The sequence below is a fragment of the Sus scrofa genome, chromosome 12, assembly GCF_054392235.1.
Source record: "Sus scrofa isolate SSC_HxYL_T2T_F1_AM1 chromosome 12, Sscrofa_HxYL_maternal_Yorkshire_Landrace_v2.0, whole genome shotgun sequence".
In the NCBI taxonomy this organism is placed as follows: Eukaryota; Metazoa; Chordata; class Mammalia; order Artiodactyla; family Suidae; genus Sus; species Sus scrofa.
The window spans coordinates 65,964,183-65,979,643 of record NC_139394.1 but is presented as its reverse complement, the minus strand read 5'-3'; the positions used below and the strand labels follow the sequence as shown (position 1 = coordinate 65,979,643).

General features: G+C 62.7%; 1 protein-coding gene across 1 annotated transcript; it reads left to right on the top strand.

The window, feature by feature from the left end:
* The first annotated feature begins 2,773 nt into the window (after nt 1–2,773).
* DRG2 (developmentally regulated GTP binding protein 2) lies at nt 2,774–14,765 on the top strand. Its single transcript, XM_021067998.2, has 13 exons — nt 2,774–2,896; nt 6,599–6,759; nt 7,400–7,489; nt 8,008–8,068; nt 9,337–9,427; nt 9,803–9,875; nt 9,961–10,051; nt 11,165–11,262; nt 11,448–11,524; nt 12,565–12,653; nt 13,161–13,219; nt 13,668–13,721; nt 14,008–14,765. Exons 1-13 carry the CDS (start codon nt 2,833–2,835, stop codon nt 14,092–14,094), a joined length of 1,095 nt encoding a protein of 364 aa, XP_020923657.1. The 5' UTR covers nt 2,774–2,832; the 3' UTR covers nt 14,095–14,765.
* The last annotated feature ends 696 nt before the right edge of the window (nt 14,766–15,461 follow it).

The following is a 15,461-nucleotide window of genomic DNA, read 5'->3' as shown; positions in this document are numbered from 1 at the left end:
TCTGTCCTATTTCTGAGCCAAAGCCGTTCTGTTGGAAGAAAGCAGCCCCCTTCCTGGCCCCTTGGCCCCGTGGCCCCGTGGGCTGCAGCGAGTCCCTGCCCGGCCTCACCCTCCTGACACCTGCTCGGCCCTTAGACTTGAGCTCCCTTTTCTCGTTTGCTGTTTTTTTTTCAGAAACGTAGAAGCACGCTTCTTGCAGGTCTGCGGGAGCCATACTTTGATGTACCACACAGAACACGCAAGTCTGCTCACGGCTCTGCTGTCAGGCCTGGGCCCAGGCGCCGTGGACGTGGGCTGGTCCTCGGGGACCGGTGAACCGCAGAGCACCCTGGCCCCTGAGCGGCTGCTCCGGCAGAGCCCTGAAGCTGGGTGGGCAGCGGCACGTTCTGGCTCTCGGCGTCTCTGCACCCAGGGCCGCGGCTGCGGCGCCTGACTGGCGCACACGACAGCTTGGCTTTGACTGCAGCGCTGGGTTCGGGGCCCACTCTAGGCCGTGCCAGAGAACACAGCTGGAAACCTCATCTGAGTTTTTGAGGAACTGTTTCCAGTGTCAAAAAGGATTAAATTTTAAGCGAGTGGAAATGCTGAGGGAATCTTACATCACTGCCGGGGCAGCGTGCCCGTGTGAATAAAAACCAGCCCATCTCACGGTGTCTGGACAGTTAGGGTGGTCGTCCCCCCAGCTGTGGTGTCAGAGGAACAGGCTGGACAGCGCTGGCTCCTGTTGGCGGGTGGTTGTACAGCGGGGACGCCGTGGGGTCGCGGTGCCCGTCTACCTGCATGCCTAACGCGGCCTGTGCACCCTGCAAATGCACCTGGAGAGTGGGAGGGACCCCTGTACCTCCACCCACCCCCACCCCGAGAGGGCCACCTGGGGGCTGGGGGGATGCAGGAGCAAGCCATGCTCCCCGCCCTCGAGGGGGACAGTCCCAAAGGGAATGGGGCTTGGCGTTTTCTGGTCCCAGCGCCTGCACCACCCTCCTTCCTACCCCAGTTCTCAGAGCCCTGTCCGCAGCAGCAGTAGAGCAGTTCCCTTGAGCCTCGGTGGTCAAGGCTGTGGCGCCAGTGCAGCAGGTCCCATTGCTGCTGTGGCACGGGTTTGATTCCCGGCTGGGGAAATTCCACATGCCGCAAGCTCAGTCAAAAAGAGAGGAATCACGACCTTTTACCCCTGCTGTGGACCGAATGCTTGCGTGCCCTCCTGGTTCATATGTTGATGCCCTCGCCCCCACATGAGGGTCTTTGGGAAGTTCCTGGGCTCAGATGCAGCCCCAAGATGGGTTGTCATAATGGGGTCAGAGCCCTTACAAGACGAGACCAGAGAGCGCTCCGTCTCCCTCTCTCCCTGCGCAGCTCCCCAAGGAAAGACCGGGTGAGGACTCAGCACGGAGGCAGCAGTCTGCCAGGCAGGAACAGGGCTCTCACCAGAGCCCAGCTGTGCTGATCGTGGACCTCCAGCCTCCAAGACTATGAGGAAAGTCTTTTAAGACCCCCAGGGTACAGTGTGTTGTTACGGCAGCCCGAGCCGACAGAGACCACCTAAATACACTGTGTGCACCTGCGAAGGATAAAAATGTCTACATAATTGCACCCAAGAAAACTGGCAAAACTGGAATGTCTAATTCTGTATCCAAAGTCAACTTTCCTCAAGTGTCCTGAGAATGTCTTCTTATCACTGCTCTTTGAATTTTTAAGCAGAATCCAGGCAAGATCCACACGTTATATTTCGCATCCTCTAATCTGGAACAACCCTCCTGCCCCCACACCTCCACCTGCACCATTGACAGTCCTGAGGAGGTCCCTTGTCTCTCAAATGCATCACTTTCTGGAGTTCCCGTTGTGGCTCAGCACTAACGAACCCGACTCGTGTCCATGAGGACGCCAGTGGGTTAAGGATCCAGCGTGGCCGTGAGCTGTGCTGTAGGATGAAGATGCCACTGGATCCTGGATTGTCGCGGCTGTGGTGTCGTCTGGCAGGTGCAGCTCAGATTTGACCCCTAGCCTGGGAATTTCCACATGCTGTGGGTTCAGCACCCCCCCCCCAAAAGTACCACTTTCTAGATGTGGTCTGATGTTTCTTCAAGTCTAAACGCAGAAACAGTGCTTTTTTGATGGTTTTGTTTTTGTTTTGCTATTTGGGGGCTGCACTGGCAGCACATGGAGGTTCCCCGGCTAGGGGTCAAATCCGAGCTGTAGCCGCTGGCCTACACCACAGCCTCAGCACCGCAAGATCCAAGCCGCATCTCTGACCTACACCACAGCTCATGGCAACGCCGGATCCTTAACCCAGTGAGCGAGGCCAGGGATCGAACCCCCATCCTCATGGATCCTAGTCAGTTTCGCTAGCCGCTGAGCCACGAAGGGAACTCCAGAAACAGTGTTTTTGGTCAAGAATTCCACATGGGAGATGCGTCCTATCGGGAGGCAGCTGATGGTAGGCAGTAAAGCTAAGTTAGGGACCCGCTTTTAAGCTCGACACAGAGCAAGGCACCTGGCTCTCAGCTCAGCGCCTTCTCTTGACACCAGCAGAGTCGCCTGCCCTGGAGACCAACCGTTCAACGTCCGTGACCAGAGAGTCCCCCTTGGTCCTCCACCGCCCGCTCCCGCGCACCTTCGCCCCGGCCCCGCCCCGCCGGCCTGGCCCCGCCCCGGCCCCGGCCCTCCCCGGCCGGAACCAATGACGCCCGGCACTCCGCTCGACGTCGCCCGCCCGGACTCTGACTCCCGGCGCGCGGGGCGCACGGGGACGCCGTTCTCCGTGGGCTTCCGGCGCACGTTGGTCGCTGTGCCGCCGCGGACTCCGTCGCGGGTGCCCCCGGCTCCGCCGCCGCCATGGGGATCCTGGAGAAGATCTCCGAGATCGAGAAGGAGATTGCGCGCACGCAGAAGAACAAGGGTGAGGGCCGGCCAGGGCTGCGGCGGGCGGGGGGTGGCCGAGAGCCGGCGGGGCCCGGCGGGATCCGAGCCCCGCGCCCGGCCTTGTTGCAGCGACCCCCAGAAAGCGGATCAGCGTCAGACCAGGGGTCCGAGGAGAGAAATGCCCACTCACGGAGCCAGGGTCTGACCCAGACAGGGAGCCCGGGTCTCCTGGCGGCCGGCCCGGCCTGGGGAGCTGATGCTCTGACCCTTTGTACGGGGAGGTCCAGGAGGAAACCCCGTCTGCACCCCCCCCCGCCCCCCCCGAAACCCACACACACGACAACCTCGCCCTGAGCCCCTCGGTGGGTGGGTCAGGACCTGAGTCTGGCAGGCCTGGGTTTTGACCCCGCTCCCCCGCGTACCTGCTGTGGAAGCTTGGAGAGCCACTGAACCTCTTTGAGCGACAGTGTTCTCGTCTGTGTACGAGGATAACATAGCACAGGATGATGAGCACTCGATGTAAAGTAAACTGCCCAGCATAGGCAGCACATAATGAAGCCTTCAATCTGGGCTTCAGATCCTAAGGGCTAGAGGAGCTCCGAAGAGAGGAGCCTCGGGAAGAATGGTGACACCCAGGAAGGCTTCCAGGAGGAGGTGGAACTTTCACTGGTTGAGGGTGGGTATTCCAGATCAGGGGCGCTGCTAAGGCAAAGGCGAGCGCGGTGTGTTCTCTGGAGAGCGAGGAGAGTGGTCTCCATCAGAAGGAGGGTGTGGAGTAATGGGAGAGGCCCTTGGCCACGGTGGGTGAGGCCGTGCCTGGCTGGTCCTGCTGTGGGCTCGCCAGGGCAGGAAGCAGGGAGCTCCGGTTGGTTGGCTGCAGTGTCTGCCTGTGGTTGGTTGCATTCGGTCCTGAAGGCTGAGTAGTTGGGGCCCTTACCTTGTGCCAGGCATTGCGGTTAAGGGGGGGAACACATCCCTGCCCGCATGGAGCTGACCTTCCAGAGGACAGTCTGTAAACTAGAAACCCAATAAACACGGGAATTTCAGCCAGTAATAAGCGCTGCAGAGACTAAGCACAGTGTTGTAGCAAGTGTGTTGGGGATGGGACGATCCCCGAAGACCACCATGAGGTGGGGACATTTGAGCTGAGACCAGAACGAGAGGAGGGAACCAGTGTTGCACAGGCCTGGGGCAAGACTGTTCCCGGCAGAGGGAACTGCTGGTGTAGATGCCCTGAGCAAGAGTGAATGAGCTTGGCTTGTCCAAGCGGCTGAAGGTCTGGGGCTGGAGTGCAGGATGGGAAGGAGAGGGCCCATCACATGGGGCCGTGTGGGTCAGGGGGAAGAGTCTGAGTTGTGTTCGGAGGGCAGTGGAAGCTTGAGGAGGGTGTCTAGCAGAGACGTGGTCTGATTTCTGTGTTGAACGTTCCCTCTGGGAGTTCCTGTCTTGGCTCAGCAGAAACGAATCTGACTAGCATCCATGAGGCCACAGGTTTGATCGATCCCTGGCCTTGCTCAGTGGACTAAGGATCTGGTGTTCCTGTGAGTGGTGGTGTAGCTCGGAGACACAGCTCGGCTCCCGTGTTGCTGTGGCTCTGACATAGACCAGCAGCTACAGCTCCGATTCGACCCCTAGCCTGGGAACCTCCATATGCTGCAGGTGCGGCTCTTAAAAAAAAAAAAAAAGAAAGAAAGAAAAAGAAAGTTCCCTTTGGCCACTCTGTGGAGTATCACCTCAGGGCTCGAGGAGGCAGAGGGGCACGGCAGCCACAGACTGAGCCGACCTCGGATCCTGTCGGACTGTAGCCTGTATTGGAAAAATCCTCTAAGTGGACTCCACTCAAAGCCAAATAGCCATGAGGACAGTAAGCTGGCCCAGGAGGCGGCCAGGGGCCTGGAGAGGGGTAGGGTTGCTGCAGACAGCAGTAACAGCAGCTGTCACTGAGTGCTTCTCTGAGCTGGTCTTTGATTGCGGAAGTCGGCCACAGCAGGTATTACTTTAACATGCCTACTTTGCAGTTAAACTGAAGCCCTAGAAGATTGATTAAGTCACTTTTCCAAAGTCCAGTGGGTAATCCCACCCCAGGGCTGGTGAGAAGGAATAGCCTTGGGAAGATGAGGAAACAGAAAGAAGCGTTACTGGAGTTCCCACTGTGGCGCAAGGGTACTGGCGGTGTCCCTGCAGCACCAGGACGCAAGTTCTGTCCCTGGCCCAGCACAGTGGGTCAAAGGATCCAGCGTTGGTGCAGCTGCGGCATAAGTCGAGACTGCGACTCAGATCTGATCCCTGGCCCAGGAGCTCCATGTGCTGCAGGGCGGCCAAAAAAAGAAAACAAAACAAGAGAGTTCCCGGTGTGGTGCTGCAGTTAGTGAACCCCACCGGCATCCAGGAGGACGCAGGTTCGATCCCTGGCCTCGCTCAGCGGGTTAAGGATCCGGCGTGGCCGTGGGCTGTGGTGTAGGTCGCAAACGCAGCTCGGATCCTGTGTTACTGTGGCTGTGGTGTAGGCCGGTAGCTGTAGCTCCGATTCGACCCCTCACCTGGGAACCTGTGCTGCAGTTGTGGCCCTAAAAAGCAAAAAAAGGAAAAAAAAGAAAGAAAGAAAACAGGAAGAAATGTTATATTCCAAGTGGCTGGACTGCAGCGAATGGAAGGGAGAGTGGCGGGAGTTGGAGAGGCAGCTGGGCTGGTCCCCTGGCCACGGTTCTGTGCCCACCCCACCCTGCTGCCCTGAAATGCAGCCCTGCATCTGCAGTGCGACTTCTGTACACAGGAGTTTGCGGGGGGAGTCAATATAGTGCCCTAGTAGTGATATAAGGAAGAAGAAAAAGGAAAATAATCTGTAATTAAATATAATTAAATATAATAAATATGCTACATGATCAATGTAATTATATGATAAATATAATTATCACCTTTTATATTTCAAAAAGCAAATGTTGGAGCCTAGCCAAGATACAGTGACGTTTTAAGAGCGCAGTGAGATGTTTGCGCCTCTGAGCAGAATCACTGGGCATGTGGCGGCTACAACGCAGACTGATGTTGGTCACTTGTGTCCCCTCCAAGGGGCCTCATTGGCAGCCTGGGATCCCTTGTTGGGGAGCCTCTACCTAAGTTTCAAACAAAACAGGCTGTACTTTTATTTATTTAATTTTCTTTTGAGGGCTGCTTCTGCGGCATATGGAGGTTCCCGGGCTAAGGGAACAGCCACCGGCCTTCACCACAGCCACAGCCACAGCCACGCCGGAGCCTTCACCCACTGAGCAAGGCCAGGGATCGAACCCGCCACCTCATGGTTCCTAGTCAGATTTGTTTCGGCTGTGCCACGACGGGAACTCCCCCAGGCCGTGCTTTTAACACACACACAAGATCCACCCCCTGTCTGTACAGAGTAGAGGCTCTGGGCCCAGAGATCCTGACCCAGCTTCCCCCTGAGCCTGGGCCACACGGGTCACCTCTTTGGGCAGCTGGTCTCCTTGCCCTGCCCGAGAAATGCCTTCAGCAACCTCAGAAGACACCCCGGGAGTGCCACGTCCCCCTCCCCCACTGCCACCGTGACACCGTGACACGGTGTTGAGAGGGCTCAGCAAGGACCCTGGCCGTTGTTCCAAATGAAGTGAAAGCCAAGGGCACCTCCTGAGCGCCTCGGCAGCGGGGCCGTCCGGCCAGCCCGCAGGTGCCCGAGGGCCCCGCGCAGCCCCAGCCCAGACACTCAGCTCCGTCTGGCTTGTGTCCTCAGCCACCGAGTACCACCTGGGCCTGCTGAAGGCGAAGCTGGCCAAGTATCGGGCCCAGCTGCTGGAGCCCTCCAAGTCGGCCTCCTCCAAAGGCGAGGGCTTCGACGTCATGAAGTCCGGCGACGCCCGGGTGGCGCTGATTGGCTTTCCCTCCGTGGGTAAGGTCAGTGATGGGCAGCCTGGGCCTTGGGGGGGTGCCAGCGCCGGGGGAGACCCAGCCCCCTGGGGCCCCGCACCCCTCGGCTGCCTCTCCTGCGGAGTGGCTCCCGGCCTCTGCCTCGTCGCAGGGCACAAACTTTGCCTGCATGCCCTTGTGCCCACGTGCCCCCGGTGCCTGCTGGGAGCTGGGATGCGGGGGCTGGGGTGCTCTGCCCCTGCTCGCTGGGGAGCTCTGTGCCCTGGACAGGAAGGGGCGGAAGGGGGGCTGCTCCGTGGGCAGGTATCTGAGCAGAGCCCCAGGCCAGGGCCTTGAGGCCGGGCCCAGGGAGCAGAATCGCCAGGAGGCCGGCAGGGAGGGGCCCGTGCTTGGGCTTTGGAGACTGACGCCAGCTCCCCTGTGGAGTCTTCCGAGACCTTTCTTGGTTTCGTGTAAAGCCCACGTCTCATCTTTACGTGGCGAGTAAGAGAAACGCCCTGGCAGGACCGGGCCTGACACAGCTGAGGAAGCTCCTGGTCCCTGTGTCCTCCCGAGACAGGCCTGAGGCCACCGGGTGGGGCCAGGGGGGACTCCAGTGGGGGCTGAGGGGGGTGGCCCTGCTGCTTCCGGGGCGGGGCCGGCCTTGCCACGCCCTCCTTCCCCCCAGTCCACCTTCCTGAGTCTGATGACCTCCACCGCCAGCGAGGCTGCGTCCTACGAGTTCACCACCCTGACCTGCATCCCGGGGGTCATCGAAGTAAGTCGGGGTTTGCCGGCTCCGGGAGGCCGGGTGAGCGTGTGTGTGAATGCGTGTGTCCTGGGGACCATGGGGACCTGGGGGGCGGTGGCGGCTCTCAGCTGGGCTGCTATGCCCACAGCACTGATGCCTCCGGGGACTGGGCTGCCGGGGCCCCCAAGATGCATGGCCCGTCCTGCAGTCCTGGCTGGTTCCGAGTCCAGCCAGCACGCCTGGCTCTCCTCGGCGGTGCCCCTCGGTCCCCCACAGCTGGTTGCCCGGGTCCTTCTGTTGCCGTGAGGCTTTGGAGCCCTGGGCAGCAGAGTCCTGGGGCCTTTGGCCTCCCGCCGTGAAGTGGTTTGTTTGTGGGCAGCTCTTGCCATCAGCAGCAGCTGTTGTGCGCTTGTAGAAACGGGGAGAGCCCCCCGGGGGCCCCTCAGCTCGCAGGGGATGCGTTCTGCACCCGGCGGGGGTGGGGACAGAGCTCAGACTCCCTCTGGAAGCTGACCGGCGACCTCACCTTCTCTCGTGACTCCCAGTACAAAGGCGCCAACATCCAGCTCCTGGACCTTCCTGGCATCATCGAGGGCGCCGCACAAGGTCAGTGTTGGAGCAAGGGGCAGGGGACGGGGTGTTGGGCGCGTTGGCCTCGCTGTGAGAATGGCTGGCTGTGGACAGCTGATGGGATGGGCTCACAGCCCCTCCTGGTGCCCAATGCTCTGTTCCGAGGGCCTCTGGCCTCAGAGCCCAGGGGACCGGGTGCTCCCCAGGCAGGATCGAGTTCCCATGCCCCGTCTGTGGTGGACCTTGCCAGGGATGGATGCGTGTTAGTGGCTGGCTCAGACGGCCTCTATCCTAGAGCCCTGTCCCCTGCTTTGGGAGGTGGGACTCGCGCAGGGCTTCTGGTGGCAGGTGGCTGTCCACAGTGATGGCAGGAGATGGCTGCTGGCGGGGGGTGAGGCCGCACTTGCTGTGGTCTCCCTCGGCCCTCGCACGAGCCTCCCTGTGGCCTGGGGAGGCGTGCTGGTTCCTGCTCAAGGCGGGGGGACCCTCCGTAAGTGTCTGCCCTAAACGACCACTGCCTGTTGAGTCAGAGCTGGGGTGGGACCTGCCTCTGGCCGTACAGCCGCCTGGCTGGGGCCACGGCCTCCTCCTTGGGCCAGGGCTGTGTCCCCCCCGCAGGCCCCCGCCCGCCACCCTCCTCGGGATGAGGTCCTGCGGCTTGAATCGGGCAGGGGCGTGGTGGTCCCCTAGGCCCGCCCACCTAGCGGCACGGGGCCAGGAGGCCGCTGGCCCCGGTGGTCGGCGCATCCCGGCCCCGCGTCGTCTGAAGCGGGAGGCAGGTCGTGGAGGAAGCCCAGGCTGCCTGGGGCCGGGCTGCCTCCTCGGTCCCCGGGTTGCCGTGTCCCCGCGGCTGGGCTGCTTCATCCGCATCCAGTGTCAGCGCCTGCAACCCCGCCTCCTGTGCTGACTGCCGGGCTCCTTTCTGTAACTTATTTCAAGGGGCAGACGGGTCACGTGCTGGGACGACACAGCTCTGTGCGTTTGGGCAAAGCCTGAGTGTCTCTCATGTGCGGCAGGCGGACCACACCGACTGCGCGGCACAGCTTGGCGGGTTGAGTGGGCGCTGGTGGGGGGATGCTCCCCTCCTGCTCTCGGGGTGGGGGGTGCACACCGTTCCTCCCCGGGTGGTGAGGCCAGTTTCCTCCTGCAGCACGTCTCCATGAGCGAGACAGCACGGGGTTCGAGACACATGCCAGCCAGGGGTGGCATGGGGCAGAGTCCATGGCAGGTCTGTAAGGACAGGCGTCTGGGCGCCACACCGTCCTGCCCGTGTCACTGCATGACCACCTCCCCCCCCTGACCAGGGAAAGGCCGAGGCCGACAGGTGATCGCAGTGGCTCGCACGGCGGACGTGGTCATCATGATGCTGGACGCCACCAAGGGAGAGGCGCAGAGGTCTGTGGCGGAGCCAGCGCGGCTGCCGGCCCGAGGCCCTGGGGGCGGGGGGGCACCGTGGCCGCAGTGCCTCAGTGGTCCAGGGGCTTGTGGCCCTACCACCCGTGGGAGCAGAGGCAAGATGGTGCACAGGCCGAGCCCAGGACAGGTGGCCGGGGGCCTCATCCCTGAGGTGCTTGTGTCTGGAGGCCGGGGCTGTGCCATCCTGGCTCTGGCTCCTGCCTGCGGAGGCCTGGGTGCCCTGGGGCTGCCCAGCCCCAGGCAGCAGATCCGTGCTTACCCGCGGCCTGCAGCGGGTGGAGGAGGGCTGCGCCTCGTCTGAGAGGGGGGCTGGCCCTCCCTGGGCACCTGTGAAGGCCTTGGGGCTCCTCCCAGGTCCCTGCTGGAGAAGGAGCTGGAGTCGGTGGGGATCCGCCTCAACAAGCACAAGCCCAACATCTACTTCAAGGTGAGGCCCCTGTCCCCTGGGTCACGGGCAAGGGGGCTGGGAGCCTGGCGAGGCCCCGTCAGCGTGTCCCCTCTCTCTCCTCCAGCCCAAGAAAGGAGGCGGCATCTCCTTTAACTCGACGGTCACGCTGACCCAGTGCTCGGAGAAGCTGGTGCAGCTGATCCTGCACGAGTACAGCATCCTCTGGGGCGGGGCTGGGCGCGGGCTGCGGGGAAGCTGCAGCCGGCTCCCACGAGGCCCTTCTGTCCCCTCTGCCCCGGGCTCCCCAAGCTCCAGGCTGGCTGGGCTGCAGCCATGCCCTCGACGGTGGCCCCCTGGCTCCTGGCCAGGTTCAAGGAGAGTCACGTCTGCAAGGAAGACAAGCTGGCGAGGAAACAGCCCCTGAGAACAGGGTCTCCTGGGCTGGAGGAGCCCCGGGGAGAACCAGGGCCTGTGGGCACCCCTGAAATGTCTGGGGGTGAGTCCCAGGCTCAGCACAGAGAGAGCTCCTGGCGGGGCAGGCTGGTGGCAAGTGATGCACTCGGAGGCAGGGCAGCCCCAGAGAAGCCCTCTGCCCCGGGGCGCTGGATTGGACTAGGAGCTGGGGCTGCCACTAAGCTGCCTTGGTTTTCTTCTCATCTGAAAGGGTTATGTATTGATTGAAACTCTCACATGTGTTTCTTTTTTTTTTTTTTTTTTTTTCCCCCACTGTACAGCAAGGGGATCAAGTTATCCTTACATGTATACATTACAATTACATTTTTTTCCCCACCCTTTGTTCTATTGCAACATGAGTATCTAGACAAAGTTCTCAATGCTATTCAGCAGGATCTCCTTGTAAATCTATTCTAAGTTGTGTCTGATGAGCCCAAGTTCCCAATGTTTCTTTGAGAAAAAAAATGCGGGAGTGTCTTCTTTTTTTCTTTTCTTTTTTTTTTTTTTTTTTTTTTTTTTTTTGCCTTTTTAGGGCCATACTCGCAGCATGTGGAAGTTGCCAGCGTAGGGGTCGAATCAGAGCCATAGCTGCCGGCCTACCCCACAGCCACAGCAACGCAGGACCCTTAACCCACTGAGCAAGGCCAGGGTTCGAACCTGCGTCCTCGTGGATGCTAGTTAGATTTGTATCTGCTGAGCCACAGCAGGAGCTCGGGGGGTGCCTTACATCTTAAAATCTTGTCAGCCCTCAGAAGCAGATAACCTTGGGGTCCCGCTCGGCAGCGTATCTCCTGATGGGTTGTTTGTTTGGGGCCCCTGCGGGGGTGTCGGGGGGGGGCTGCTGGCGCAGGTGGCCCTTAACCCGAGCCCCTCAGAGATCTTCAACGCGGAGGTGCTCTTCCGAGAAGACTGCTCCCCAGACGAGTTCATCGACGTGATTGTGGGCAACCGCGTGTACATGCCCTGCTTGTATGTAAGTGGCACCGGCCCCCAGCCCTGTGCCCCGCGAGGGGCGCCCCTCCCAGGCTGCCGGGCCGAGCGAGGCACCCGCGCCTTGGCCCAGGGGCTGCCCGGCCTCTCCCGTCGGTGAGGCAGCGGGCAGGGCCCGGCCTGCACTGCTCTGTCCCTGCGCTTCCCGCGCACCCTCTCCCCCCCCAGGTTTACAACAAGATCGACCAGATCTCCATGGAAGAAGTGGACCGCCTGGCCCGGAAGCCTGACAGCGTGGTCATCAGGTGAGGCTCCCCGCTGCCCTTGCTGGGCGGGACCGCGGCCGGCCTGCCTCCTTGCAGCCGAGGAGGCCTCTCCGGGCGCTGCTGGGGACCTTGGCTGGGTCCTGCCCGGAACTGGCTGGGCTGGTGGGTGACAGGGGGTGAGCTCTAGCTAAGAAAGCAGAAGGGGGAGTTCCTTCCGTGGCTCAGCAGGAATGAGTCTGACCAGCATCCACGAGGACGCAGGTTCGATCCCTGGCCTCGCTCAGTGGGTTACGGATCCAGCGTGGCCATGAGCTGTGGTGTAGGTCACAGACGCAGTTCGAATCCCACGTGGCTGTGGCTGAGGCGTAGAGCAGCAGCTACAGCTCTGATTCAACCCTTAGCCTGGGAACCTCCATATCGCCATGGGTGCGGCCCTAAAAAGACAGAAAAAAAAAAAATTAAGAAGCAGAAGGATTTTTACCCACCAAGGTACACGGATGAGAATGGCCAGGGACTTGGGAGTTAACTGTGGACCCTAGAGAGCCCCGGGCTCTCACCCACTGCTCCTGGCCATGGAAGATGTGGCTTCTGTCCCCTCTGCCAGGAGGGTAAGGGACTGTCCTTGGCCCCTGCCCCGCACCCCTGCCCCTAGCACCAGATTTGGGCCCAGGCACCAGGATTGTTTCCAGAACATTGCCACCCGCCACAGCGAGCAGCAGAGCATGGGCGTCCTCCCGCCAGACGGCTCTGTCCCTGTCCTCCGCCCGCTGTGGCCCATCCCTTCCCCCGTCCCCTCCCCGTCCCCTCCCCGTCCCTGTCCCCAGGGCACCAGCGCACCTCACGCCACTGTAGCCGCTCACACTCACATCTCGGGGAGGGCGGCTCCCACTTGGGGCGATGCAGCTGCAAGGGCCGAGGGGCCCCCCGGCCACCGTGCTGTCGGGCAGACCGTGACAGTGATGAGGGCAGAGGAAGCGCCATCCGGATGGCGGGCCGCACTGGCCCGGGTGCCCTGCCTGGCCGGCTGGGGGGTGTCCTCTGGAGCCGGGGTGTGTCTAACTCCGCCTTCCTCCTGGCAGCTGTGGCATGAAGCTCAACCTGGACTACCTGCTGGAGGTGCTCTGGGAGTACCTGGCCCTGACCTGCATCTACACCAAGAAGAGAGGACGTGAGTCGGAGGGCGCTGAGCCCCGGCCCCGCCGGCCCCGGCCCGCTTGTCTCCCAGCAGCTCTCCACCCCCGCCTGCAGACCCCGGCCTGAGCCCTTAAGGCAAAGAAGGCCCAGTCCTGGGCTGGGGGTCAGGGGGATAGAGGCTGCCCAGGGCTTTAGGAGCTGGATACGCAGGCCTCCCCAACGTCCGCTCCCCTGTGCACCTCACACCCCGGGCCTACGGCTGCGTCCGGGCGGTTTGCCTGGACCTGGGCCTCGTTGGCAGAGGGAGATGAGGCTGCCCGGCCAGAGGTGGTGTGGCTCGGTTCTCCTGCGGCTCCCCTGCTGTCTGATGGGGTTGCAGGCGGTTTGCCCCCACACTTGGGTGTCCTTTGGTTTTCTGGTTGAGTCGGGGCTGTAAAAGCTGCTGGGGGCCTTGGTGAGGGTGTGCCAGCGGGCAGGGGGTCGGGTCAGGCTGCGGGCTGTGCGCCCTGATGTGCCGCCCCCGCGCCGTCCACCCGTGCAGAGCGGCCGGACTTCACAGACGCCATCATCCTCCGGAAAGGGGCCTCGGTGGAGCACGTGGTGAGTTTGGCGTGGGGGGGGCCTGACCTCCCGCAAACAAACACCGGGGCGGGGACACGTCCTCAGGAGGGGAGTGGCTGCCCCTCCTCGGTCTCCTCCCTCCTGCCTCCCAACAGACGCCTGTGACCTCTGCCCTCCCTGGGCCACAGCCTCTCAGGGTGGGGCCGTCCTGAGTGGGGGTGCAGGGGCTCCAGGTAGGGTGGGGGGCCTGAAAACCCGCCCTGGCCCAGAGGGAGTGTCTGTGGGGCTGCTGCTCTGGCCCGCGGGTCCCAGACCTTCCTCTGGTGGCTGCGGCCTGTGGGAGGGGAGTGGGCCGCAGCCGTGAGCACCAGGCCTTGCGGGGCCCAAGCTTGAGCCGTCAGCCCACCTGCTGGGGAGCGGTGCTTCCTGGAACGTGTCCGGGGCTTGGACGCAGCCTCTTCTCACTGTCCGACTCTCTTGTCCCCAGTGCCACCGCATCCACCGCTCGCTCGCCAGCCAGTTCAAGTACGCGCTGGTGTGGGTGAGTCTCGGGCAGGTCATGGGCAGGGTTGCCCAGGGCAGCCCTGGGGTCAGGCTGGGGCCACTATGTGCCTGTCCTTCCATGTGGGGGCCAGGTGTCCATCTGTCCTCGGGGCATGTGGCCTGCGGGTGACCCAGGCCGGATCCGGGGTGGTCAGATGGCGGGGCGTCCTGCTGAGGCTGCGGGGTTTGCTGGCGCTGGGACCCCCACCCGCCTCCCCTGGAGCTCTGGCAGCCCTGGCCGGGTGGGCACGCCGGCCGATGGGGTCTGCTCCTGCTGTCCCCAGGGCACCAGCACCAAGTACAGTCCCCAGCGGGTGGGGCTGACCCACACCGTGGAGCACGAGGACGTCATCCAGATCGTGAAGAAGTAGCCCCGCCCGCGCCCCCGGAGGCCGCGCCGAAGCCCACACGGCCCGTACAGCGCACGCCAGGAAGGGGCCGGCGTCTCTGCCATCGGCAGAAGCTCCTTCGGTGGGCAGGCGGTGGAGAGCACGCGGGGGCAGAAGGGCGAGGCGGGACGGGCTGGGCCGGTCATGTTTCCACGACACTGGCCCCTGGAGGGGTCCTGAGGTTGGACCCCTGGGCCCGCACCCTCCCCCTGCTCCTTCGGGCACTGTGGGAGCGAGTCGCCCACGTCCGCCCGGCGGGAGCCTGGTGCAGATGGCTGGCTCGGCGCGGGCGGGAGCCAGGCCGGCCTGGGCCCCTGGAGCTGGTATGCTGTTGGGGCATCTCCTGCCAGCTTCTCTGGCTCTCAGGACGGGGCTGCCCAGGACACGCCCCTCTATCCACCCCCTTCCCAGGGCCACCCCTGATGGAAAGCAGAGGTCTGGGGCTTTAAAGGCCCCCCTCACGCCCTCCACAGCCTGACAGGTCCTGAAGGGCCCCCCTTCCTGGGGCAGCCCCTGCCCGGTACAACACCCAGGACGCAGACACCCCCCACCTGGGGCGGGGACTTCGGGGTCTGGGCTCTGCATCTTCTCTCGGAGCCCCCCGCCCCCAGTCTCGGCCTCCCCCCGAAATAAAAGATGGCGATTCCTCTTTACTGAGGACAGTTTTCTAAGTTCCCTGAACTCCGTTGCCAAGATGGGTCAGGGGGCAGCCGTGAGCCTGGTGACCAGAGCTGGGGGAGCCTGGGCCTTGGGGAGCAAGCCCAAGCCTGGGATACAGGGCAGAACGGGGTCTTAGGGCAGGGGCTGCAGGCCAGGTGTGGCACCTGCTGAGGCCAGGCCCACCTGCCAAGGCGAGAGCAGGGTGCACCTTCTGTGGCCTCCGGAGGCTGGGGTGGAGGGGCCTGGGCCTGCCACCAGGGAGTGACAGCCTGTGCTCCCAGGGCAGTGACGGCCCTCGGCCACACAACTTAAGCCCAGAGCTGGGACTGGAAGCCCGGGCTGAGGCTGCTTCCTCCTGGGGGTGTGCTTTCTGGGGTGCAGGTAGTGGTTGTATGAGGCCACCCAGGCCAGCACGAGGGGCAGAGAGCGCCCCACAAGGGGGGGTGGGTCTGGGGCCTGGCTGGAGAGCAGAGCAGGCCCTACGTTTAAGATGCATAAAACAGCTCTCCCGGCTGTTCCTGGCTCCTCTGTCAGCTGCTCAGCCTCCTTTGCGGTGACAAAACAGGAATAATAGACTTCATTAAATATTCATGGAGCCCCAGGCGGCCAGCGTGGGGGGCTGGGCCTCCCTCCCACAGCACTTCACCTGGAGGCGGTGCGGTCCTGGGCTGCGGGACCCCCTCGGGCGG